Raw genomic sequence first — 27,089 nt, 5'->3', positions numbered from 1 at the left:
CACAGAAATCCTGGCAGGCAGCCCCCTTTAATACTTTCTAAAACCCACGTGAAATTTTCGATGTGTGAAAATAGTGTAAGGGTACCCAATAATCCAATGGAAAATTAATTGCCAAAACATTACGGAGGCACTTCGTAAAATAAAGTTTATGTAAAGAACAGATGCACATGTTCTCATAGCTCTGCACCCCAAGATCTTGGATTAGGGATCAACATTGTACAGTAGTGGAACATAAATCAGAGAGATTTAGAATTTCGCAAGACCCCTTTAAAGTTCAGTCTGCTATCCAAGGTACCCCTTAGCACCACGGGCACTTTTTGTTTTTTCATCCCTGCCTTCTAAGAGCTTTTTTATTTTTCCGTCAGCATAGCAGTATGGACGTTTGTCTTTTTGCAAGGACGAGTTGGAGTAAATGTTCCATATAACATACACTGCTCAAAAAAATAAAGGGAACACTTAAACAACACAATGTAACTCCAAGTCAATCACACTTCTGTGAAATCAAACTGTCCACTTAGGAAGCAACACTGAGTGACAATCAATTTCACATGCTGTTGTGCAAATGGAATAGACAACAGGTGGAAATTATAGGCAATTAGCAAGACACCCCCAATAAAGGAGTGGTTCTGCAGGTGGTAACCACAGACCACTTCTCAGTTCCTATGCTTCCTGGCTGATGTTTTGGTCACTTTTGAATGCTGGCGGTGCTTTCACTCTAGTGGTAGCATGAGACAGAGTCTACAACCCACACAAGTGGCACAGGTAGTGCAGCTTATCCAGGATGGCACATCAATGCGAGCTGTGGCAAGAAGGTTTGCTGTGTCTGTCAGCGTAGTGTCCAGAGCATGGAGGCGCTACCAGGAGACAGGCCAGTACATCAGGAGGCGTGGAGGAGGCCGTAGGAGGGCAACAACCCAGCAGCAGGACCGCTACCTCCGCCTTTGTGCAAGGAGGAACAGGAGGAGCACTGCCAGAGCCCTGCAAAATGACCTCCAGCAGGCCACAAATGTGCATGTGTCTGCTCAAACGGTCAGAAACAGACTCCATGAGGGTGATATGAGGGCCCGACGTCCACAGGTGGGGGTTGTGCTTACAGCCCAACCCCGTGCAGGACTTTGGCATTTGCCAGAGAACACCAAGATTGGCAAATTCGCCATTGGTGCCCTGTGCTCTTCACAGATGAAAGCAGGTTCACACTGAGCACGTGACAGATGTGACAGAGTCTGGAGACGCCGTGGAGAACGTTCTGCTGCCTGCAACATCCTCCAGCATGACCGGTTTGGCATTGGGTCAGTAATGGTGTGGGGTGGCATTTCTTTGGAGGGCCGCACAGCCCTCCATGTGCTCGCCAGAGGTAGCCTGACTGCCATTAGGTACCGAGATGAGATCCTCAGACCCCTTGTGAGACCATATGTTGGTGCGGTTGGCCCTGTGTTCCTCCTAATGCAAGACAATGCTAGACCTCATGTGGCTGAAGTGTGTCAGCAGTTCCTGCAAGACGAAGGCATTGATGCTATGGACTGGCCCGCCGGTTCCCCAGACCTGAATCCAATTGAGCACATCTGGGACATCATGTCTCGCTCTATCCACCAACGTCACGTTGCACCACAGACTGTCCAGGAGTTGGCAGATGCTTTAGTCCAGGTCTGGGAGGAGATCCCTCAGGAGACCGTCCGCCACCTCATCAGGAGCATGCACAGGCGTTGTAGGGAGGTCATACAGTCACGTGGAGGCCACACAAACTACTGAGCCTCATTTTGACTTGTTTTAAGGACATTACATCAAAGTTGGATCAGCCTGTAGTGTGTTTTTCCACTTTAATTTTGAGTGTGACTCCAAATCCAGACCTCCACGGGTTAAAAAATTTGATTTCCATTTTTATTTTGGTGTGATTTTGTTGTCAGCACATTCAACTATGTAAAGAACAAAGTATTTCAGAAAAATATTTAATTAATTCAGATCTAGGATGTGTTATTTTTGTGTTCCTTTTATTTTTTTGAGCAGTGTATTAAGGGTCCATATGCCTTTTTGATCTTATTTAAAAAATTTTAGGAGATGAGGTGACTCAAAAACAAACTAACTATCTGTGGTATCATCCTTTCCCTTTGGCAGACCTTTGGATGTAGTTGGCAGCCCCCAAGTGCCCCACTCAGATGCTGTGGTGGTTACTGACTGTTGCATCTGAAGGATTAAACGGCTGAGATTGGAGTGATCTCTGATCCCAGATGCTGTATAACACAGTGGGAACACGCCGTGTATGGAATGGGTTCAGCTTCTGAACTCTCTCCATACAATCCTTGCACGCATGTGATGTACATGTACAATACGTATCGCTAATGGGTTAAAGGGGTTGTTTCACTTCAGCAAATGGCATTTATCATGTAGACAAAGATAATACAAGGCACTTACTAATGTAATGTGATTGTCCATATTGCTTCCTTTGCTGGTTGGATACATTTTTCCATCACATTATACACTGCTCATTTCCATAGTTACGACCACCCTGCAATCCAGCAGCAGGTGGTCATGCTTGCACACTATAGTAAAAAGCCCCAGCCTATGTGCATTTCCGCAGACCCAGCCACCAAAAAGGCCGGCGCTTTTCCCTATAGTGTGCAAGCACGACCTCCAATGGTGAAATGCAGGGTGGTCATGACCATGGAAAAGAGCAGAGTATAATGGGATGGAAAAATGAATCCAGCCAGCAAAGGAGGCAATATGGACAATCACAATACATTAGTAAGTGCCTTGTCTTAAAGGGAGTCTGTCACCTACCTGACCGGTTTCAAACAGGTGACATTGTTCAGTGGGGCACAAAGACATGACACAGATGTTACTCGTGTTTAGTTCTTCAGATGCTTCAAATCGCCCAAAAAGTCGTTTTTATCATATGCTAATGAGCCGTCTCAAGTGCCATGGGGCGGAGAGTTTTCTGAAAGTGCCCAAGTTCCCCCGCCTCACTCGCGCCTAACTCCGCCCCTCAGTAAGCTCAGGCCAGCTCTGTGACATCATATTTTCCTATAGGCTGTTCGCGCATTACTGCCGGGCCCGGGCATGCGCACTGTTCTTCCCACTGTGGTCAGAGGCACAGAGATATGCAGTGCGCATGCGCCAATTTCACGCCAGTAACTGGTGCATGCGCACTCCATATCCCTGTCCCTCTGCCCACAGTGGGCAGAACACTGCGCATGCCCAGGCCCGGCAGTAATGCGCGAACAGCCTATGGGGAAATATGATGTCACAGAGCTGGCCTGAGCTTACTGAGGGGCGGAGTTAGGCGCGAGTGAGGCGGGGGAACTTGGGCACTTTCAGAAAACTCTCCGCCCCATGGCACTTGAGAGGGCTCATTAGCATATGTAAAAACGACTTTTTGGGCGACTTGAAGCATCTGAAGAACTAAACACGAGTAACATCTGTGTCATGTCTTTGTGCCCCACTGAACAATGTCACCTGTTTGAAACCGGTCAGGTAGGTGACAGACTCCCTTTAACTTCCTCTATGTAATAAATGCTATTTGCTGACGTGAAACAACCCCTTTAAGGTCTCATGCTCTATCTTGTACAGTGCCATAACAGGGCAACCCTAAAGGTGCATTATAAGATCATTGTACAAGAATAATAGGGTATTAGCGAAAAAATTATAATTAACAATAAATCTGGAATTCAGATTCAACCACCAAACAATAGCAGCCTAATGAACACAGGAACCTGTCAGCTGGGCTGCAAAGCACAGGCCGCTCAGTGACTCAGACCAGTTGTAGTCTCAACCAGCTCTAATTCTGAAGGCAGGAACAGCATTTTTGTTTCAAGTATCATATTCCAGGAAAAATAACGCTTCAGTACAAATGTAACTGGAAGAGCAGGAACAAACACAGCCCACACAGCACAGTGCGTGTTTCCACTTCACAAGACTTTTTATGGAATTGCAGAAGAACCATATTAATATATTTTTTTTCCCTAGAAAAGTGTAAAAAAATTATTTCCTGGACACAGTTTTTAGCAAACATCTTATTTTGAGAGCCAGAGCAAATTGGAAAACAGTAAGTCGCTGAACATCATGAGTTCATTGTTGTCATGTTCTTCAATTCCATCTTAAATGCATTTATGTAGCTACTTCCTATTGGTCTTGTATGTTGACCCTCATGCTTGAACGACGTGAACGCATAGCACCCGCACTGAGTCCAGACCCATTCATTTCAATGGGTCTGTGTACATGAGTGGTGTTTTTTTTCACGCATCAGTTCTGTGTTGCGTGAAAAACGCAGCATGTTCTATATTCTACGTTTTTCACGCAGCCCAGGCCCCATAGAAGTGAATGCGGCTTCAGTGAAAAACACATTGCATCTGGAAGCAAGCGCGGATGCGTTTTTCACTGATGGTTGCTAAGAGATGTTGTTTGTAAACCTTCACTTTTTTATCACGTGTTTGAAAAATGCATCAAAACGCATTGCACCCGCAGAAGAAACTGAACGCAATCGCAGACAAAACTGACTGAACTTGCTTGAAAAATGGTGCGAGTTTCCCAGAACGCACCCAGAGCCAATCCGTATCATTCGTGTGAAAGAGGTCTACGGCCGGCCCTGCACGAGATAGCTGTTGGCTGGATGCTTTCTCCAGATCCTCCCATAGGTGTGCACACATAGTAAGTGGGGGAAAGGGGGGGGGGGGGGGGGGGGGACTGCCAAAAAAAGGATCAGGCAATTGAATCCAACCTGCCCAATCTTTATCTCCCTCAACATCAGCTGTCAGGGAAGAGACGGGAGGCCAGCATAGCACATGCCAAAATCTAATCTGTATGGCTTGTCCAGCCATTAATATTGATGATCTATTGCATCCCTCTGTTGGAAGGACAGGACCTCTGTCCCTCTTTGATCCTTAAATGTCCCTCTTTTTGACCTGGGGAATTAGTGCATAAATGTGCATTAATAAAATTTATTAAATTGCTCCTTACTAAACTATCTGTATATTAGGCCACAACTTTATTATTTGGTGCAATTTGGACCTAAAAATATCTATAATCCCATGATTCGTCTCGGATTTAATGGGTACTGCTATGATATGCCATCGATTTCAGATAAGAGCAGGTCCCAGAGGTGACCCCCGAAGTGAAGGTCAGCACACCGTACATGCGCGGAGAGCACGACTATTTTCAGAACTCTCATAACGGTTAACAGAGGGTGGCCGCGCATGCACAGTGTGCTCTCTGTTCTATTCGGGGGGTCGCGTTCTGGAGGTAGGAGCGGGTCCCCGACGTGTAACCTGACATTGCAAGACAGCAGACCCCAGACGGGTCCCAGACGTGCGACCATCTGACATTGATGGCATTACATACAAGCAGAGACTATATACAGCAAGGCGTTTTTTAGTCATTTCTTAGTTCAAGGCAAACGGCCATGTAAAATGATTCCAAAGAAAATATACCAATTCCTAAAAAGTCTTAAAAGATTAAAAGATCCCCCATCAAGAAAGGGTAATATGTGGAAACCATGATGCGGACAGAATTCAGTACTCAGCCTTTTATATAGGGATTCAGACGTGAATGATTATAGTAATTAATTTGGTCAATTTCCTGTTCCTAACGTTCATATTTGTAGACATGTAAATAGTTAAAAAAAAGTGTGAGATAAAAATCAACGTGCTCAGTAATCCATGTGCAGCGCAGGCCGTGCGGCAGTGTAGGCTGCCGTGTCCATGTCCTGCCTGCTGGCTCTTCAGCCCACCGACAGGCACAATGGGAGCATTCTTACCCACGCAAGTGGTTTCTATATTGCTGTTCAGTGGGATCTAAGAGCAGGAAATGGGAAGAATGGCTGTAATTAGAAGACACAAGCATTTTGTTTAGAAGAGGAGCCAGCGCTGCATGTGACATCTGCGTCACCGCCACATTTCTGCACATAGAAGTACGCTTCACATTACTCACTTAGTTTAGAAAAGTTTAATCAGCCATGCATCTTCTAGAACAGGCATGCTCAACCTGCGGCCCACCAGCTGTTGTAAAACTACAACTCCCACAATGCCCTGCTGTAGGCTGATAGCTGTAGGCTGTTCGGGCATGCTGGGAGTTGTAGTTTTGCAACAGCTGGAGGGCCGCAGGTTGAGCATGCCTGTTCTAGATTGTTCCCACTTACATTTCTACATCTGCCTTCTGCTGAGCACCTGCACCGAATCACATTCCCTTAAACAGGAGCTGTCCCCTCACCAGACATGTAGGTTTTAGTAACTACTTGCATTCCCCATGTAATAACAACTCTGGAGCATCTGTTCTTATGGCTCTGTGTTGTGCCATTTGTTTATTATTCCTGCTAGAAGTTATGAATGAATTGTCAGCAGCTTGCAGTAAAGGTACAGATGGGTGTTACCAGCCGTTGGGGTGTCCCTGCCGAAACTGACACTGGCAGCACTGCTTGGACAGTCAGACACACCCACTACTGGTAACACCCAGCAGTATCTTTACTGCAGACTGCTGGTAACTTATTTGTAAACTTTTAGCGGGAATAATAAAGGAATGGCACAGCACAGAGAGATAAGAATAGATGCTCCAGAATGCAAGTAGTTACTAAAATAAACATGTCAGGAGAGGGGAGATACCAGTTAGATTAAATTATCCCCTGATAACTATTAGAGGGAGTCCTATCGCTGGGAGCCCCACAGATCACGAGAACGGGTCCCCATACCCCCTGAAATAAACAGAGCGGCCGGTCACACATGCGTGTGGCCGCTCCAGTCATTTCTATGGAAGTTCCAGTATTCCAATAGAAATGAACGGAGCGACTGTTCATTTCAGGGGGGCTGCAGGTGGTACGGGGGCCCCCTTTCTCGTGATTGATGGGGGTTCCAACGGTAAGACCCCCACCAATCTAATAGGTATCCCCTATCCTGTGGATAGGGGATAGCAATCTAACCAGGATACCCCTTTAATATGTTGGTTTAACAGAAATGCTCCCGATAAGATTACATCAAGTGACTGCTATACTTGCAATTCCCCAATATTACACACTAAGATCTGTTTTCTCCTCTTTTTGGTCACCTACAAAGATAGGTATATATGTGGCAAGAAAAAATTTCAAAATCTGAGACGTTTGAAGTGCCCGATTCAGCTAAAACAGGGAAAATTGGGAACTGGCAGGATAAAAATGAAGCCTTCATCCCTTGCCTTGTGCATTCACCAACATGGCTAAGATACAAGTCTGCATTGCAGGTGTTAGGCTACTTTTACATGTGTTTTCCTTTGAGATCCAAAACCGGAGGAAAAAGCTTCAGTAAATATATTACAAAAGACACGTTATCCTGGATATCATGGGTTCCATGTGATGAGATGTGGCATGTCATCACATGGAACTCATGATATCCAGGCTAACGTGTGTCTTTTGTAATATATTTTTGTAATATATTTTTGCAATACAGTCTGATGAAATGTCTTTTTCCAGGAATGCTAGCTCCAGCAATGTAAACTATTCCAAGTGTTTACTGCAATTCGGACAAAATATCATATTTACTATGTCTTATCACCATGTTTTTGACTAATTATATATATATATACACACACACACACACTCTGGTCAGTACTTTCTTTGCTATGGGCAGTGTGAGGAAGACCTGCGTGCCGAAACGTCACTTGAATACTGCCGTATGTCAAATAAAATTCTCTACTATCAAGATCAAAATCCTGATGCTGCAGTTGTATTTATTACTACTAACAGGGTTGGAACCCTACTTACAGCAAGTTCTACAGTGTGCGACAAAGAGTCAGTAGCCTTACTGAGGCAGGCTTTTAAATGATCAGTAAAACACGTTTAAATTTGCCATTTTAACAAATTCTTGAATTTTTTTTTAGTTTGTTGCCATGTAGGAGGCGCACATTTTGAACGCATGTACACTAGTGAGTGCACCAAAGCGGCCACTGATTGGCTCCAGCAGTCACGTTGCCGACATGAGGTCACGGCTGCAGCCGGATAAATAGAGAACCGGAGCGTTGGAGCAGAATCTTTCAGGTAAGTACTTACCCGTTTCTTTATTTCAGGCAGCTCCCAGAGGTTGTCGGGTTTCTTCCTGAAACTGGCCACCCACCTTTCCAAATTATAGTAGTATTATAGTAATAGGCACAAATAACAAACCAGTCTGATCTTTTAGTATTATATAGACTTCTCCCCTTTTAGGCACAGACAATACCGATACTGTAATCACGGCATTTCCATACCAGCAGTTACTCACATGACTGGGCTGGGCTTTCCACATTTCTAGGATATTAGATGCAGTTTTTGAAGCTAAAGTCAGGAGAGGATTGAAAAAGAGCACAAGACTCAGTATTTCCTTTATATGTTCCTCCATTTAAAGGGTTGACCCATCTCGCTGTTTCTGTGACGAGATGAGGCTAAGCGCCAGCCCCAGATGGCTGGGCTTACAGAAACAGCTGGTTGGGCAGACGCGCTGCTTTTTTCATAACTTCCATTGTCATGAATGAGAGCTACGTTGTTTCCTTAAAGGGGTTGTCTCATCTCAGACAATGGGGGCATATCGCTAGGATATACCCTCATTGTCTTATAGGTGCGGGTCCCACCGATGGGACCCGCACCTATATCGGGAACGGAGCCCCGCAAGGTGGTGGCTGGAGGACTTTTGTCCAGCCACCCCCAAGCGCACTCCCATAGAACTGATTGGAAATGCACCGCACATGACCGGCCACCGATCCCATTCAGTTCTATGGGCCCGAGGGAAATAGCCGAGCCAGCACTCGGCTATTTTCGGTGGCCCCATAGAAAATGAATGGAGGGTGGCTGTGCATGCGAAGTGTGCTCTCCACCACTTTCGGGGTTCCGTTCTTGATATAGGTGCGGGTCCCAGAGGTGGGACCTATAAGCCAATGGAGGCATATCCTAACGATATGCCCCCATCGTCTGGGTTGAGAAAACCCCCTTAACTCTCGTAGTTACAGAAGCTTTGCCGTTTCTGCTATGCTGAATGGTGCTTAGTCCTATCTCACTGTGTAAATGGCTTGATGGGACAACCCCTTAGAGATCCATTCCTGGCTTCCGCTTCAAAAACTGCATCTAAAAAAACCTGAGCTTGAAAACCCTGCCTTACAGAACAAGAGCAAAACCAGATCAGCCCTGTAAACGTTTGCAATGCCGTCCCCTCTAATAACAGGATGAAGTGAAGTAATGAACACCTATTATAAAAAGCATTAACTAATCAAACTGGTCTTAACAAGTTTTTAACAACCCACTCAGACCAACCCACAGTTCAAGTCACAGCTGTTCTAGCTTCTCCGCAACGCATATTCATGTCACACAACATTGCAGGAGGAGCATTGCAGGAGACGGTCACAAAAATGTAATCTCTTTTTTATAATTATAGTGAGTCATAAATGGTCTTCAAAAAATAAATAAAAATAAGATAAAAAATATAAAGGTCGATAAGGCAAAGTGAAGTTCTTGCTAACGGCATACAACATACAGATCACTGACCTTAAGGGCCATATGCATGTTCTTTTGTCTTGATCATGACTTTCAAAATTAAAGAAGTACTTGGTGCTTTTTTGTGTGTTTAAGTCCAAATTTTTAGACACCTACTGTACCAATATATCAAATGACCTTACTAGTACCATAGCACCTGATTTTTTTTTCAGTCATAATTACATGTTTTTGTCCTGTTGGCAAGTTTCTTGAGTCCTTGTCATAAAAAGGGGGTCACAGAGTCTTGACATAACCCACTTCTGGCTGCCCGCAAGCATACATTAGTCACTGCAAGCTGCTTTCCCCGCTGAACGCAACCACCTAACGTCAGAGAGAAGCAATGCAACAGGGAACAGTTCCTCTGACCCTAGGAGAGGAAGATGCTACAAAGACAGCCATGGAACAGAAACATGAAGGTAACGTAGTCGTGGTAACTAATACAGGAAACGGTGAATAGATGGTGCCATTGCTGCTGTTGCAGCGCTTACCAAGTCCTCACTGTTCTTCTCCACTTCCTAATCTGGGCTCAACACAAGACATGGCAGGAGATGTCCGTTCACCCAATCACTGGTCACAGCAGGGACCTGCTTCAGTCAGTGATTGGCTGAGCAGACACTGCTGGTAATTTTGTGTGTGTAGAGCCTGGAACAGGAAGAAGAGATCAGCAGGGTCCCAGTAAGTGTTGGAACAGCAACAGTGAGGTGAGTAATGCTTCTTTTATTCTGTACACCATTCTATCCCTCATCTAAAACCCAATGAATCAGCAAAGAAAATATTCAAACTGCAAAAGTGTTTATTGCCATCATGGCCCCCTGCTTTCATTTAGTCTTGGTGGGAAACCACCACGTGATAAGAGATGTAGGAAAACATCACCGTGTCATTTGCGGGATGCAGAATGATATCATTGAATCCATATGAACCTCAAACCTTTACACCACATACAGAGAGAATATAAAATATAACCCTTTATCTATTACAGTAACAGATGGCCAACCATGAAACCAAGAATTGCAAATCAGTTCCGATTTCATATTTGGAAAAAAAGTTGCAATTTTCTAGTCCTAAGAAACATTATAGCAAACAAACGACCGCACAGAAAGCTTTCATGGACAATCAAATCCAATCTGATAAGACACATACAGTGTAACAAACCATAGCAAAAATATAGAAATAATTTATTCAAGTTAAAATTGGGCAACAGCAAAAAGGAGGGCTCTACTGGTCAACGGTGACCAATACTAATATTTGCACAGCTTTTAATATTGGTTCAGTACCTAATTGAAACTGAAATATATTCAATTTCCACAAGTATGGCCACGTTCATTCTTCTTGCAGAATAACTGCGTGTTCAAGGCGCAACAAAATCTGTCCAGATCCTTCATTGTAATCTCCAGCGCTGCTGGAGGATGCACCTAATTTATGGCAAGGTGCACGTCTCTTCATAAATAAGGCGCATCCTTTGGCGGCCCCTGCGCCATAATGAAATCTACGGCAGCTCGGCGCTGTCATACATTTCTGCCAAAAAATTGGCGCCAATGACCTTGTGTCGAGAGTGCTGGCCACACTCCCTTTTTGAAAAGTGTTGAGGGTGTTGTAAAACTGTCACTTGTGACAAAGTTTGATGCAAGTGTCATGTAAAAAGTCGCAAACGCGTTGTTTGCGACTCTTATATGCCAGAAAAGTGGCGCAGGGAGATGATAAATCGCCCCCAATAGTCCTTTACATTTTGTTAGCCTCGATGCAGATGTCAAGAAACTGAATTGTCACATTTTTACTGCACACTGAAGGGCCTGCAGCATAACAGTTACATACTAACCGCTGCATCAGAATTGTTTCATTTCATTTTCTCTTCTTCGGTTTTCAAAAACTTGCAAAGGGATAATAATGAAGCACGGCACAGAAGAGAGAAACCGCAATATCGTGTCCCATTGCTGGAGGCACTGAACATCCGAGCATTTCAAATGTCATTACATAAAATGCTGCACAAAAAAAAAGTCATTATTGATTATGCTAACAATGTGCTAGTTACATAACTGGGAGCAGATTAGGTACGCATCACGTTTCCACAGAAATTGCCATAGACGAGGCTGGCAGCAGACATGAAAGTGTGATCAGAAGTAAAGCCTCCAGCCAATCGTCATGCAGTGACTCAGGAGTTTGGGTTCCACTTCCTGCAGAGAAAAGGGACTGCTGTCCCCTTAAGGCTACATTCACACGAAGGTATTTTGTTTCCGTGTCCGTTCCGTTTTTTTTTTGCGGATTGGATGAGGAACCATTCATTTCAATGGGTCCGCAAAAAATGCGGACAGCGCACCGCGTGCTATCTGCATCCGTATGTACGTTCCGTAGCCCTGCAAAAAACAGAGCATGTCCTATTCTTGTCCGTTTTGCTGACAAGGATAGGCAATGGATCTGCAAAAAAAAAAAAAAAAAAGGATGCCATACAGAGCGTCATCCGTAAAACACATACGGTCGTGTGAATGTAGCCTAAAGGGGTTGTCTCATCTTAGACTTTGATGGAATTGCTAGGATATGCCATCAAAGTCAGGTAGGTGCGGGTCCTAGCCCTACTTTACCATAGTGTCAACATCTGTGCACATTGCTCACCAATATCCTAGACCCCAGATCAGGTAAAGTCAGATTACCGGGCAATACAATGGCCTCAGGATACAATATTTTGGACATACAATGGTCTTTTCTGACCCATCGTAAGTTGAAGCTAAACTCCACATACAGCACATCAGACTCAGATCCAACCAATCAAGGCCTCTTCTCTGGTAAAATACCTGGATTAGTTATAGTGAGCAGCTATTCCTGACTGTTATATGTAAGGACTTGTTTTATCTGTCTTAGTTATCTTCATTTTCTCTCATCTTGGATGACATTTTGGGGCTTTGGAACTGATTGCTCAACTTACAATGGTTTTAACATACAATGGTCCTCCTGGAACCAATTAATATGGTAACTTGAGGGACCACTGTATTCTACAGTCATAGGTATTTCCATGTTGACTACAAATGACGCCCTAAGGGACTTGTCTGGATGTTCGAAACCAATAAAACCCATAACAATCCACTATACAAACGCAGATGAAAGTTTAGAAACTATAGAGCATGTTGCAGCTACTGTAGTAAAACTGAAGAAGCTTGTCAGTTCCTCTGGGATTAAACAGGGGATAGAGATTTGGCTATTATACATATACAGGGGTTTACTGTATGTGCAATTTATTGATACAGATTCCTAAAGTGTTGCAGGTGGAAAATGTCTTCTTCTGAAATCTGGACAATGAGACGGCAAAGTAGATGGAATAAAAAGGGGATGGATGTTGTTGAAATAGGACCACACAGGTAACACACTGGGCGCATTGTAGAAATGCCATGCAATTTGTTGCAAAATCCGCATGTCTTGCATGCAGATTCTGTTGCAGATTTTACCCTATGCATTCATTACAAATCCCCATTCTGCAGGAAAAAAACACATGGATCGCAAATCTACATGCCATGCACTGATCTACTGCTTCTCGGCATCATTTATAAATGTGTCCATGAGGCGCTTCGTTTTGATTAAAATGCATAGGCCAACTTCTCACCTCAAGATGGCCTCTTCTATTTTTTTTATATTTTTTTTTCATAGTTTCAGCACTCGTCCCATTCAACCTGGATGTTTTTAATTAGCTGGAGACTGCATAAGGATTAATAGTTACCTGGTCTTAGTCTGGTTTCTGGTGAGCTTTTCAGATCTGTTCACATGAGACCGTGCTGCACGGTGGGCGTTACTGCCGTGCCTGCAGGTTGGCAGGGTCCAGTGCCAAGGGGGCCGACAGGGCAAGAGGGGTGCTATTGGGCTGCTGGGTCTTAAAGCCTGCAGGAGCTGTGTTGTGGCGGTCACCATGTGGTGCTGCATCAAATTAGAGTAGGGACCCACTCGAAAGAGGCCACCTTGACGTGGCGAGTGGGCCTATGCATTTTGATCAAAATGTATACCAAGTGCTTCATGGACACATTTATAAATTATCCTGAGAATGAAAAGATAAATGAATGGCATGTGCAAACTATGTCTTTTTATCTACAGATTGGCAAAAGATGAAATTGTGGTCAAAATCTGCAATTGAAACTGACATGTTATAGATTAGCAACGTGGGTTAATTTTCACACGTGATTTATTTTTTTTCTGCAGAGGTGGATGATGGATTTGGTAATATCTCATCTACTTGGTTGGTACTGTAACACACTTTGGAGCTTATGCATAAAAATCCATGGCAGAAAATCCACAGTATATCCACCCCATAGGCTTGAACCAAACAGGTGAACATCTGACTGGAGTTTGTACATACTCTGCGCTTGCATACGGTTTGCCCAATACTCCAGTCCACTCCCACACAATATCAGACCAATGGCAATGATAATAAAAAGTGAACCTGTAAACCGTTGCATTTACTACTACAAAATATAGCAAAAAAAGAAGCACTGATATTTCTGTAAGCATACCTCCATAGTGCACAGGAATCTCAATTTTCGGCCCAATGACGTAATGTCCCTCTTCTAAACTGTGGGCTGTGATTGTTGTCCACTGCCGGCATGAGTGAATCAAGAGATAGTCATTCTCCCGCAGGCCTTCAATGTTTTCCCCTGAGAAATAAGTAAAATATATGCATGAGGACATGACACTCATCCATTCAATTCACACAGTCTTAACGTGAGATTTCAAACAGATATCCATGATTAATATACATGATAAATCCAATATTAACCCAAGAACGCTGACCGTTATTCCAATCTTGGTAAGATAGGTAACAGAAAAAAAACAATACTCTCCATTATTGAACATGTCCCTGAAAAAAACAGAACATCATAACCTGTCTCTATGCACGTGTCCTAGGATATTTTCAGCTGATATGCCTTTGAAGACATTAGTCCGGAGTATCCTAGTAAAGAAGTATGAGGCACTAGGAAGTAGATGGACTAGACCCACAATAGAAAGAAGGACCAACATTTATTTTTTATCTATTACATACTGTATTTTATATGCAGCAGTTTACAAACATTGTCATAATTCGCTGTCCCCAGTGGAGATCACAATCTACGGTAAATTTCCTATCAGTATGTCTTTGGAGTGTGGGAGGAAACCCACGCATTATTAATCAAATAAAAGACATCAGATTTACTGGAGGAGATTAGATATTAACAGGCACTGTACATAATGGATCATCTATGAACCCAACGAGAAGGAGAAGTGTGCTCACTTATTAGCCGGGACTCTTAAGGTAGTAAATAAATGGAACACAATGACTACTTAAAGGGACATTCTGCTAAAATACATTCTAGCTCTCCATAGGATAACTGTTAGACTGCTGGGACCACTGATCATTAGAACGAGAGTCCCGTGGCATCCATTCTAACTGAATGACTGATGAGCATGGGCACTGCCACTCCATTAAAACTCTAAGGGACTTTCAGAGACAGCAGAGTAGACTGCTCGGACTATGTCCCGCAGTCCTATAGAGATGAACAGTGGCAGATGGGGAGATAGAGGGCCCCTGTTCTTGCGATCAGAGGGGGTCCCAGCAGTTCAAACTAGACATGAGCGAATCCACTTGCCGTCCCCACTTCCAGGCGTACCCAGATGTCAGCGGCGCATGTGCAGTCGATTCTCTGCTCTTGCATGAACACTTTAAGCCCTCTTTCACACGAACATGACAAATTGACTCCGGATGCGTTCAGTGAAACTCGCACCATTTTGCTAGCAAGTTCAGTCAGTTTTGTCTGCGATTGCGTTCAGTTACATTTTTCACACATGTGATAAAAAACTGAAGGTTTACAAACAACATCTCTTAGCAACCATCAGTATAAAACGCATTGCATCCGCACTTGCTTGCGGATGCAATGCGTTTTTCACTGAAGCCCCATTCACTTCTATGGGGCCAGGGCTGCGTGAAAAACGCAAAATATAAAACATGCTGCGTTTTTCACGCAACGCAGAACTGAGGCGTGAAAAAACAAACAAAAAAAACCTGCTCATATACACAGACCCATTGAAATGAATAGGTCAGGATTCAGTGTGGGTGCTATGCGTTCACGTCACGCATTGCACCCGTGCGGAATTCTCGCTTGTGTGAAAGGGGCCTTAAAGAGGTTATACAACCCCTATAATGCCTCTCCAAATGTACTTACCTCGCTCCCTGGCACCCACGTCACTCCTGATGCCCACATGGCCGCCACTGCATCTCCCCGTTGCGCGGATAAAAACATCCGGAGACGGCAGCCAATAGCAGGCCATGAAGGGGACGAGCCTCCTTAGGCCTCTTTCACACGGGCGTTGCAGAAAAATGTGCGGGTGCGTTGCGGGAACACCCGCGATTTTTCCGCACGAGTGCAAAACATTGTAATGCGTTTTGCACTCGCGTGAGAAAAATCGTGCGTGTTTGGTACCCAAACCCGAACTTTTTCACAGAAGTTCGGGCTTGGGATCGGTGTTCTGTGGATTGTATTATTTTCCCTTATAACATGGTTATAAGGGAAAATAATAGCATTCTGAATACAGAATGCAAAGTAAAATAGCACTGGAGGGGTTAAAAAAAAAATAATAATAATTTAACTCACCTTAATCCACTTGCTCGCGTAGCCCGGCATCTCCTTGTGTCTCCTTTGTTGAAGGACCTGTGGTGAGCATTAATTATAGTTCAAGGACCTGTGATGACGTCACTCCGGTCATCACATGGTACGTCACATGATCTTTTACCATGGTGAATCACCATGGTAAAAGATCATGTGACGTACCATGTGATGACCGGAGTGACGTCATCACAGGTCCTTGAACTATAATTAATGCTCACCACAGGTCCTTCAACAAAGGAGACACAAGGAGATGCCGGGCTACGCGAGCAAGTGGATTAAGGTGAGTTAAATTATTATTATTTTTTTTTTAACCCCTCCAGTGCTATTTTACTTTGCATTCTGTATTCAGAATGCTATTATTTTCCCTTATAACCATGTTATAAGGGAAAATAATAATGATCGGGTCTCCATCCCGATCGTCTCCTAGCAACCGTGCGTGAAAATCGCACCGCATCCGCACTTGCTTGCGGATGCTTGCGATTTTCACGCGACCCCATTCACTTCTATGGGGCCTGCGTTGCGTGAAAAACGCAGAATATAGAACATGCTGCGATTTTCACGCAACGCATAAGTGATGCGTGAAAATCACCGCTCATGTGAACAGCACCATAGAAATGAATGGGTCGGTATTCAGTGCGGGTGCAATGCGTTCACGTCCCGCATCGCATCCGCGCGGCATACTCGCTCGTGTGAAAGGGGCCTTAGCGTCACCCGTACGTCAGGGAGAGGCAGTACGGGCATCAGGAGCGACATGGGTGTCGGGGAGTAAGGTAAGTACATTCTGTGTGAGGGGCCCAGGCATTTGGGGAGGCATTATAGGGGTTGGATAAACCCTTTAAGCATCAGGGCAGCCCCTCAGTGCCCAACATGGCTGATTTGGAAAGTATTTGATTAATTAGAATGGACTCTTTAGTTATAACCTAATCCAGTGGATAGGGAATGACTTGCTATTGGAATACTACACTGTATTAATTAGTTACTCCAGTTTTTCCTAAAGTTAACACACCCCAGAGCAATCCCTTTAGAGACCATGGAGCAGGAAAGGTGCCCTTCCCTTTATACAGTTAATGTTATGGGCACAACAGCTCAACCTGTGTATACGTTGTCAAGCTGCCAACGCCTGCCATGGTGGGCTCAGGCATCTGTTCATGTGCAATGGAAAGGTCAGAAGTAGTGAAGGAGATTTTCTGGTAGCACCGCATGATGAAAAATTCCTGCAGATCCAGAATATTGATCAAAAGTCTTCATCATGGATCTTGTACTATCTTGATGAACAGATCGGTTTGATCTCATTGCACCTAATAAAGCCATCTGAACCATATTCTGGATTTGCTGAAATCCAATCTAGAAGCACTTACAGAAAAGGTCCTTGACTTTTTAGGACACTTCCACAGTTCCATATTTGTGACCCTCACATACATTACGTGACAAACTACAATATTTTACTGGGGTGTATAAATGACATTTCTGAAATAGGAATGGTCACACAAAGCCGATTTGCTGCAACTTAAAATCAATTTTCAGTCTCCACTGTGTGTGAATTTAGCCTTGGACTCTGTTCACACCATATTTTGGGTCTATGTAGGCAGTTTACGTTGGAAGGATCTCCTGATTTATACCTACGAGGGAAGGCTGCTACATATCCAACTGTTTAAGCATACCATGGGATGAATCCAACGGAGGTCAAAGGGACACATTTGGCCTCCATCGGGTGAATGGAGCCCCCTGGATATATTTGACCTATACACTAGCATGTTCGTGTATACTGATACAGCAAGCGTAGCCTCCAACAAGATGTGAATATAGCCTTATGGAGTTTGAAGCAGAGCTTGTAGCTTGGTAAAAATGTAAAGCTGTAGTACTGTGGTAGCAGGTAGTAAAAGGAGGACAATTGTGTACCTAAAATCCGTGAAAAATCACTGAGCTTAGGCCATGTTCACATCTTTCAAAGCCAAGGTTTCCGCACACGTTGCGGAATACGCGCAGTTTTTCTGCACGGATTTCCGTGCGGAAAATCTGCACCGTAGTACAGTACCAGCAAAGTGTATGAGATTACACAAATCTCATGTACATTTTGCGGATTGTTTCCGTGAGGATTTCAAAATCCGCAGCATGTCAATTACCGTATGTTATGGGATTTTAGCTGCATATTTTTTTGATGGTAGAGTCCCTTTAATGAACTGTGCCATGCTGAAGTCTTTTACAACAAGTAGCTGGGACATGCCAATTAGTGGGGGACAGACAATGGAATTTCCAACGATTATGAAACTTTCATGAGGAAACCCTTTAAAGGCTTTATGTCATGATTGATGTAAAAAACGGAAACTCGGACATCATACAGTACATCTCTAGCAAAGCGAGAACCAGCCCTGTACCTCACAAATCTCCAGAGATCTCCCCATTCATTGTTCCAATTGTTCTGCTAGATTCATTCCAGGCTGGCAGCACAGGGGGCATGCCCTTTCTGCTGTAGCTCTTTCCATGTAACTACCACAGCTTCTAACAGAAGACATGGCTGGTGACGGTTGAAGATTTAAATTGAGCATGTGCGACCACCTTAGTGAGGTGAACAGAGAAGTAACATAGTAACATAATATATAAGGCCGAAAAAAAGACATTTATCCATCCAGTTTGGCCTGTTATCCTGCAAGTTGATCCAGAGGAAGGCAAAAAAAAAAGAGATAGAAGCCAATTTTCCCCACTTAAAGAGGACCTTTCACTGATCCTGACATTGTGAACTAAGTATACAGACATGGAGAACGGCGCCCGGGGATCTCACTGCACTTACTATTATCCCTGGGCGCCGCTCCGTTCTCCCGCTATGCCCTCCTGTATCTTCGGTCACTAAGTTATGGTAGGCGGAGATTTCGGTCACTAAGTTATGGTAGGCGGAGTCTGCCCTTGTTCTGTTGTAGCGCTGGCCAATCGCAGCGCAGAGCTCACGGCCTGGGAGAAAAGAACCTCCCAGGCTGTGAGCTCTGCGCTGCAATTGGCCAGCGCTACAGCAAAACAAGGGCAGACTCCGCCTACCATAACTTAGTGACCGAAGATACTGGAGGGCATAGCGGGAGAACGGAGCGGCGCCCGGGGATAATAGAAAGTGCAGTGAGATCCCCGGGCGCCGCTCTCCATGTCTGTATACTTAGTTCACAATGTCAGGATCAGTGAAAGGTCCTCTTTAGAGGACTCCATTCCCGGCTCCATTCAGGCAATCAGAATAACTCCCTGGATCAATGACCCCGCTCTAGTAACTATAACCTGTAATATTATTACACTCCAGAAATACATCCAGGCCCCTCTTGATCTCTTTTAGTGAATTCACCATCACCACCTCCTCAGGCAGAGAGTTCCATAGTCTCACTGCTCTTACAGTAAAGAATCCTCTTCTATGTTTGTGTACAAACCTTCTTTCCTCCAGACGCAGAGGATGTCCCCTTGTTAGAGTCACAGTCCTGGTGATAAATAGATGATGTGGGAGAGATCCCTGTACTGACCCCTGATATATTTATACATAGTACCGTATTTTTCGCCCCATAAGACGCACTTATGGGGCGAATGCTGCAATTCTTACTCTGCTAACACTGATAAATCGCTGGCCACGATGCTGCACAGCACAGCCTGCGATGTATCAGCAGGGAGGGAGGAGGGGCTGAAGGTCGGCAACTCACGGCGGGGCCCGCTCACACCAGTATTCATAAGTAAAGTGTGGCCAATCCATATGTAAAGTGTAGGCAAGGTAGCGCAATCCACTACTCACTATGAAACTCCCGTACTAGCAGGCACTACAGGCTGGCCGTTCACTCACTTGGTCCCTGCGCAGGCTCCGCCTGCTTCATTAATAAAGTGGGAGGGTCATGCGCCATGACGAAGTGAGTGACCGGCCAGCCTGCAGTGCCTGCTAGTCTGGTAGTTTTATAGTGAGTAGTGGATTGCGCTACCTTGCCTACACTTTACATATGAATACTGGTGTGAGCAGGGCCCGGTATAATAGAGTACAGTGACTGCATCGGGCCCCACTGCGATTTCAACACCAGTTGCCAGCCTCCACCCCCTGTATTGGGGGTCACTATTTACACAGGGACACTGTTATGGGGAAGGGGGGATCTGTGGACGACACTATAGCATAAGATGCTATGTGTTTCCTCCACAGATTCCCCCCATAACAGTGCCATCCACAGTTTCCCCCCATAACAGTGCCATCCACAGATTCCCCCCATAACAGTGCCATCCACAGATTTCCCCCATAACAGTGCCATCCACAGATTTCCCCCATAACAGTGCCATCCACAGATTTCCCCCATAACAGTGCCATCCACAGATTTCCCCCATAACAGTGCCATTCACAGATTCCCCCCATAACAGTGCCATCCACAGATTCCCCCCATAACAGTGCCATCCACAGATTCCCCCCATAACAGTGCCATCCACAGATTCCCCCCATAACAGTGCCATCCACAGATTCCCCCCATAACAGTGCCATCCACAGATTCGCCCCATAACAGTGCCATCCACAGATTCCCCCCATAACAGTGCCATCCACAGATTCCCCCCATAACAGTGCCATCCACAGATTCCCCCCATAACAGTGCCATCCACAGATTCCCCCATAACAGTGCCATCCACAGATTCCTCCCATAACAGTGCCATCCACAGATTCCTCCCATAACAGTGCCATCCACAGATCCCTCCCATAACAGTGCCATCCACAGATCCCCTCCCATAACAGTGCCATCCACAGATCCCCTCCCATAACAGTGCCATCCACAGATTCCTCCCATAACAGTGCCATCCACAGATCCCCCATAACAGTGCCATCCACAGATCCCCCATAACAGTGCCATCCACAGATCCCCCATAACAGTGCCATCCACAGATCCCCTATAACAGTGCCATCCACAGACCACCATTAGTTCAAAGCCCACCAAAAGCACCCTCGTGGTTCAAAATATATTTTTTCTCATTTTCCTCCTCAAAAACCTAGGTGCGTCTTATAGGGTGAAAAGGACGGTAATTAAATCTCCCCTCAGTCGTCTTTTTTCTAAAGCGAATAACCCTAATTTTGATCATCTTTCAGGGTACTGTAGTTCCCTCATTCCAGTTATTACTTTAGTTGCCCTAAGAGGAAGAAAAAAAAAAAAAAGCAGTTGGCGCTATACAGTTAAATTTTATTAAATAACTCAGTGGCTGTACTAAATTTTTAATTACATGCAATTACAAATGTTTTCAAATCCAAGTGCTGGCTTGAAAAACGTAGAATTGTTTTTGTTGCTCCACCCCTTTAAGCAGTTACCAGAATACATAATGTTTTTTGTTTTTTTTTAAACACTGTATAAATGAATAGACATCTTATCTTTATGACTGCTGCCTAATAAGATTTGCAAGAACATAGATAACTCTTATATTAACCTTTATTTATAGAGCACCAACTTATTCTGCAGTGCTTTATCTAAGAAAATCTCACATAACATAGAACCAGACAAGCTGCATGAGCCAGTCACCTGCCGATATCTGTAGAGCTTCTGAGTCCCTGGTGTGGTGGATTGCGTTAGATGACGGATCAGGTTCTGAAGAATAAGGTTGAAAGGAGAAGAGTTAGATTAGAGGAAGTGATAGGCCACTCTAAAAAAAATAAAAAATAAAAATAAAAAAATGATGTGTATTTAGGGAGTGACCATTCTGTGGATGTTGTGAATTAACCTAACTGGGTAGGGTATTCCAGAGAACTGGTGCAGTCTTGGAGACAGGAGTGAGGTTTGGATTTTGGTTAAATTTTATATACTGGAGACACATAAATCGATAGATAGATTCTTAATTCTCTACTTAGAACTAAAAGACCTGTTAAGGTGATATTTTTTAAGGCTGCCATTAACCAGGCACATTATTCCTGCTAATGATTGCTCTTCTCTGATTTTAGCCAACTCTGCAGAAAGATTGAGCCTATTTCACAGACAAGTCATCAATTAAGTCTTCAATTCCTCGGTTTCTAAAGATCTAGAATCAATAATGTGACTTTGTCCATGACCGTCAAAGCATGAAGCAGTACTGCGCTATAGCTACAAACCTTGTCTCCTTTTCATCATCAAAATGTGGTACATTTCTGTGTGATGACAAAGTAGGGGTAATATCACTCGTCTGGTCACGTCACCATGAGCCAGCAAATGTCCGCACGTCATTAGTTATTTTCACTTATCCTCTACAAAACATATTTTAAAACCAGTCATAAATGTTCTGATAGACCCCATCGATAACTGCTGGAAGTACACAAGAACCTAAGACTGTGTGGAATACTCATGTCCATCTGAAATGTAATAAATAACTTGCATAAAAGAAGACCCAGAAGAACCGCTCAAACAGTAAGAAAGCCACCTACCCCGAGACTGTAGACATTGATCTGTCTGCTTTCTCCCTAGGTGCTGGAATAAGGAACCCTCCCAAGTAAACCCAATACTTCCCTAGATCAGGACAGTCTAAGAAATATGGAATGTTCAGCTGACTCTTTACTGAAAAGTAATAATTATAGGTTGTTCCTGTTCGTCTGCCAATACCACAAAACATTACAATGCTAGCATCTGCCACTTGTCTCCCATGTAATTCTACAATACGAGATTTGGCAGCTCCTTTTACACAAAAATACAACAGTTCTAAAATCAGCGATTAACCATTACTTCAACACATTAATAAATACTGGACCTCAGATTTAAAGGAGAATTTTTGAAGGCCAAATGCACAGGACACACCACTCACCTAGACAAGTAGGAGCCATTTAAAAAGATAAGAAAATAAAACACCTATTAAGTTTCATAGTAATTGATAACGGAAAATTGCAGTTTTACGTTTTAGGTTTTTGACTCACTGAATGTTTCAGAAATACTTTCTATGTGAAAATGCATGGAGTCCCCTAATCTTGGGGCATTGCTGCCATCATTGTTCTGTGCCTGAGCTCTGCCTATTTTAGAACCCTGGGATCTCCGGCGCTCTCTCCTCCTGCAGTGGCGCCATGCACTCATTCCTTTTATGCACCCACAACATATGTGATTTGATAAAGGTCATAATTAGTGTTAAGTGAAGCGAAATTCAGTCCAAAAAAATATTAAGAAAATTTTGATTCGGAACTAAGCCAAATTTCCTTGCGCTTCGTGGCAACTAATCACTTTTTCTTAAAATGGTGGCTGTACGTCTTACAAATTGAAAGTAAGAAGCACGGGAACGCTGCCATGCTGCCAGCCAATCCGCAGATAGCCATCCCCTGTGATGTCACAGCTCTATAAAAGCCAAATTAGCGCTAATCCCCGCCATTGTCCTGTGAGCTGAGCATAGGGAAAGACGTGGCAAGCAGTCATGCGCTAGGGACAATGTTGCTGAATATTGGAGAGGGAGACTGCAGGGACAGTGCAGGGAGACTTAGGCCTCATGCACACGACCGTTGTGTGCATCCGTGGCCGTTGTGCCATTTTTTTTTCGCGGACCGACTTTCAATGGGTCCGTGGAAAAATCAGAAAATGCACCGTTTTGCAGCCGCATCCGTGATTCCTGTCAGTCAAAAAAATATGACCTGTCCTATTTTTTTGACGGACAACGGTTCACGGACCCATTCAAGTCAATGGGTCCATGAAAGAACACGGATGCACACAAGATTGGCATCCGCGTCCGTAGGTTACTTTCATACAAATGGATCCGAAGATCCGTCTACATAAAAGCTTTTTCAGAGATGAGTTTTCACTTCGTGAAAACTCATATCCGACAGTATATTCTAACACAGAGGCGTTCCCATAGTGATGGGGACGCTTCTAGTTAAAATATACTACGAACTGTAAACATGACTTCCCCCTGCTGCCTGGCAGCACCCGATCTCTTACAGGGGGCTGTGATCCGCACAATTAACCCCTCAGGTGCTGCACCTGAGGGGTTAATTGTGCATATCATAACCCCCTATAAGAGATCAGGGGCTGCCAGGCAGCAGACCCCCCCTCCCTCCCCAGTTTGAATATCATTAGTGGCCAGTGTGCGGCCTCCCCCAGCCCCCCCCTCCCTCTATTGTAATATCATTGGTGGCCAGTGTGCGGCCCCCCCTCCCTCCCTCTATTGTATTATCATTGGTGGCCAGTGTAAAAGATCGGGTGCTGCCAGGCAGCAGGGGGCAGTCATGTACACAGTTCGTAGTATATTCTAACTAGAAGCGTTCCCATCACTATGGTAACGCCTCTGTGTTAGAATATACTGTCGGATCTGAGTTTCACAATGTAACTCAAATCCGATGGTATATTCTAACATAGAGGCGTTCCCATGGTGATGGGGACGCTTCAAGTTAAAATATACCATCGGATTGGAGAAAACTCTGATCCTATGGTATATTAACTCCTGACTTTACATTGAAAGTCAATGGGGGACGGATCAGTTTGCAATTGCACCATATTGTGTCCACGTCAAACGGATCCGTCCACATTGACTTGCATTGTAAGTCAGGACGGATCCGTTTGGCTCCGCACGGCCAGGCGGACACCAAAACGACTTTTTTTTCCATGTCCGTGGATCCTCCAAAAATCAAGGAAGACCCACGGACGAAAAAACGGTCACGGATCACGGAAAAACGGAACCCGTTTTTGCAGACCGCAAAAAAAACGGTCGTGTGCATGAAGCCTAATTCTGCATCACTTATTTATTCCTACATTTACTTGTAATCCTACATCAGCCGTAAATATACAGTTGCAAGAAAAAGTATGTGAACCCTTTGGAATGATATGGATTTCTGCACAAATTGGTCATAAAATGTGATCTGATCTTCATCTAAGTCACAACAATAGACAATCACAGTCTGCTTAAACTAATAACACACAAAGAATTAAATGTTAACATGTTTTTATTGAACACACCATGTAAACATTCACAGTGCATGTGGAAAAAGTATGTGAACCCTAGACTAATGGGAAAAAAAAGAGACAATGCAGCAGCACTCTGCAAATCAGACAAAGTACAACAATGCTTACAAAAATGATGGTGCTAATACTACGCTTATATATAAAAGAGAGATGCTTGGACAATGCACTTTGTACAAAACCATCTAAGCCCGTCTGCCGAACGTCTGCCGGAGGTGCTGACTAACCCCCTTTTTTTGCAGATTTACAATGCTGGAGATGTGGCACTCCAGCCTGCTCTCACTACATTCATTGGAAGCTGTCTAGCACCAGGAAGGGTATAGAGTGGGCTCAGCATGCATGCATGTTGGTACCTGCATCCCTTGTAATGGAGGCCATTTTGGCACAAAAAATGGAAAAAGGCAGAGTGGATCCAACATGCATGCGAGTCCAACACTCCCTGAATTTTATGGCGGTCATTATGGCGCATAACAGGTAGGATTTAGTGTTAGGACCAGTCTAACAGAGATCGCCTTGACGTTCGGCAGACGGGCTTAGATGGTTTTTTTCCAAGCATCTGGCTTTTATATATAAGCGTAGTATTAGCACCATAATTTTTGTAAGCATTGTTGTACTTTGTCTGATTTGCAGAGTGCTGCTGCATTGTCTCTTTTTTTCCTCTAGGTCTTTGCCATGGCAGCGTGCACCTGCGCACTGGGAGGTGCTGACTAACCCCCCTTTTTTTGCAGAACCCCTAGACTAATGACATCTCCAAGAGCTAATTGGAGAGAGGTGTCAGCCAACTGGAGTCCAATCAATGAGATGATATTTGAGGTGTTTGTTACAGCTGCCCTGCCCTATAAAAAACACACACCAGTTCTGGGTTTGCTTTTCACAAGAAGCATTGCCTGATGTGAATGATGCCTCGCACAAAAGAGCTCTCAGAAGACCTACGATTAAGAATTGTTGACTTGCATAAAGCTGGAAAGGGTTATAAAAGTATCTCCAAAAGCCTTGCTGTTCATCAGTCCACGGTAAGACAAATTGTCTATACATGGGGAAAGTTCAGCACTGCTGCTACTCTCCCAGGAGTGTCAGTCCTGTAAAGATGACTGCAAGAGCACAGCGCAGACTGCTTAATGAGGTGAAGAAGAATCCTAGAGTGTCAGCTAAAGACTTACAAAAGTTTCTGGCATATGTTAACATCCCTGTTAGCGAATCTACGACTACTAGCGATCTACTAATGGATTTCATGGGAGGATACCACAGAGGAAGCCACTGCTGTCAAAAAAAAACATTGCTGCACCTTTACAGTTTGCACAAGAGCACCTGGATGTTCCACAGCAGTACTGGCAAAATATTCTGTGGACAGATAAAACCAAAGTTGAGTTGTTTGGAAGAAACACACAACACTATGTGTGGAGAAAAAGAGGCACAACACACCAACATCAAAACCTCATCCCAACTGTGAAGTATGTTGGTGGGGGCATCATGGTTTGGGGCCGCTTTGCTGCGTCAGATTGCTATCATCGAGGGAAAAATGAATTCCCAAGTTTATCAAGACATTTTGCAGGAGAAATTAAGGCCATCTGTCCACCAGCTGAAGCTCAACAGAAGATGGGTGTTGCAACAGGACAACAACCCAAAGCATAGAAGTAAATCAACAACAGAATTGCTTAAACAGAAGAAAATACGCCTTCTGGAGTGGCCCAGTCAGAGTCCTGACCTCAACCCGATTGAGATGCTGTGGCATGACATTAAAGGGGTTATTCCATCTTAGACAATGGGGGCATATCGCTAGGATATGCCCCCATTGTCCGATAGGTGTGGGTCCCACCTCTGTGACCCGCACCTACAAGGAGAACGGAGCGGAGAAAGTTGAGGAGGGCACACTGCGCATGCGCAGCCGCCCTCCATTCATTTCTATGGAGCCGCCGAAAATAACCGAGCACTGGCTCGGCTATTTCCGTCGGCCCCATAGAAATGAATGGGAGCGGTGCACTCCCATTCACTTCAATAGGATAGGCGGGGATCTGTGCCTGATGGTGGACGGACCCCGGGAAACCCGGGGTCCTCCAGCCGCATCTCTCCCCGGCTCCGTTCTCCTTGTAGGTGCGAGTCCCAGAGGTGGGACCCGCACCTATCAGACAATGGGGGCATATCCTAGCGATA

General features: G+C 44.5%; 1 protein-coding gene and 1 long non-coding RNA gene across 2 annotated transcripts in view; both read right to left on the bottom strand.

Moving 5' to 3' along the window:
* GAREM1 (GRB2 associated regulator of MAPK1 subtype 1) overlaps positions 1–27,089 on the bottom strand; it is a 175,376-nt gene that overhangs the window by 107,450 nt on the left and 40,837 nt on the right. The window contains exon 2 of the mRNA XM_040433500.1: positions 13,939–14,079. Coding sequence (XP_040289434.1) covers positions 13,939–14,079 — 141 coding nt within the window. The remainder of the gene's footprint in view (positions 1–13,938; positions 14,080–27,089) is intronic.
* On the bottom strand, positions 2,606–12,496 carry LOC121002166. The gene is made up of 3 exons (XR_005779236.1): positions 12,486–12,496; positions 6,245–6,248; positions 2,606–2,752 (listed from the first exon to the last, which is right to left on the bottom strand). It is a non-coding gene; the product is annotated as an uncharacterized LOC121002166 (long non-coding RNA).

The sequence above is a fragment of the Bufo bufo genome, chromosome 5 (genome assembly GCF_905171765.1).
Source record: "Bufo bufo chromosome 5, aBufBuf1.1, whole genome shotgun sequence".
NCBI lineage: Eukaryota > Metazoa > Chordata > Amphibia > Anura > Bufonidae > Bufo > Bufo bufo.
This window is presented reverse-complemented; position numbering and strand designations above follow the sequence as displayed.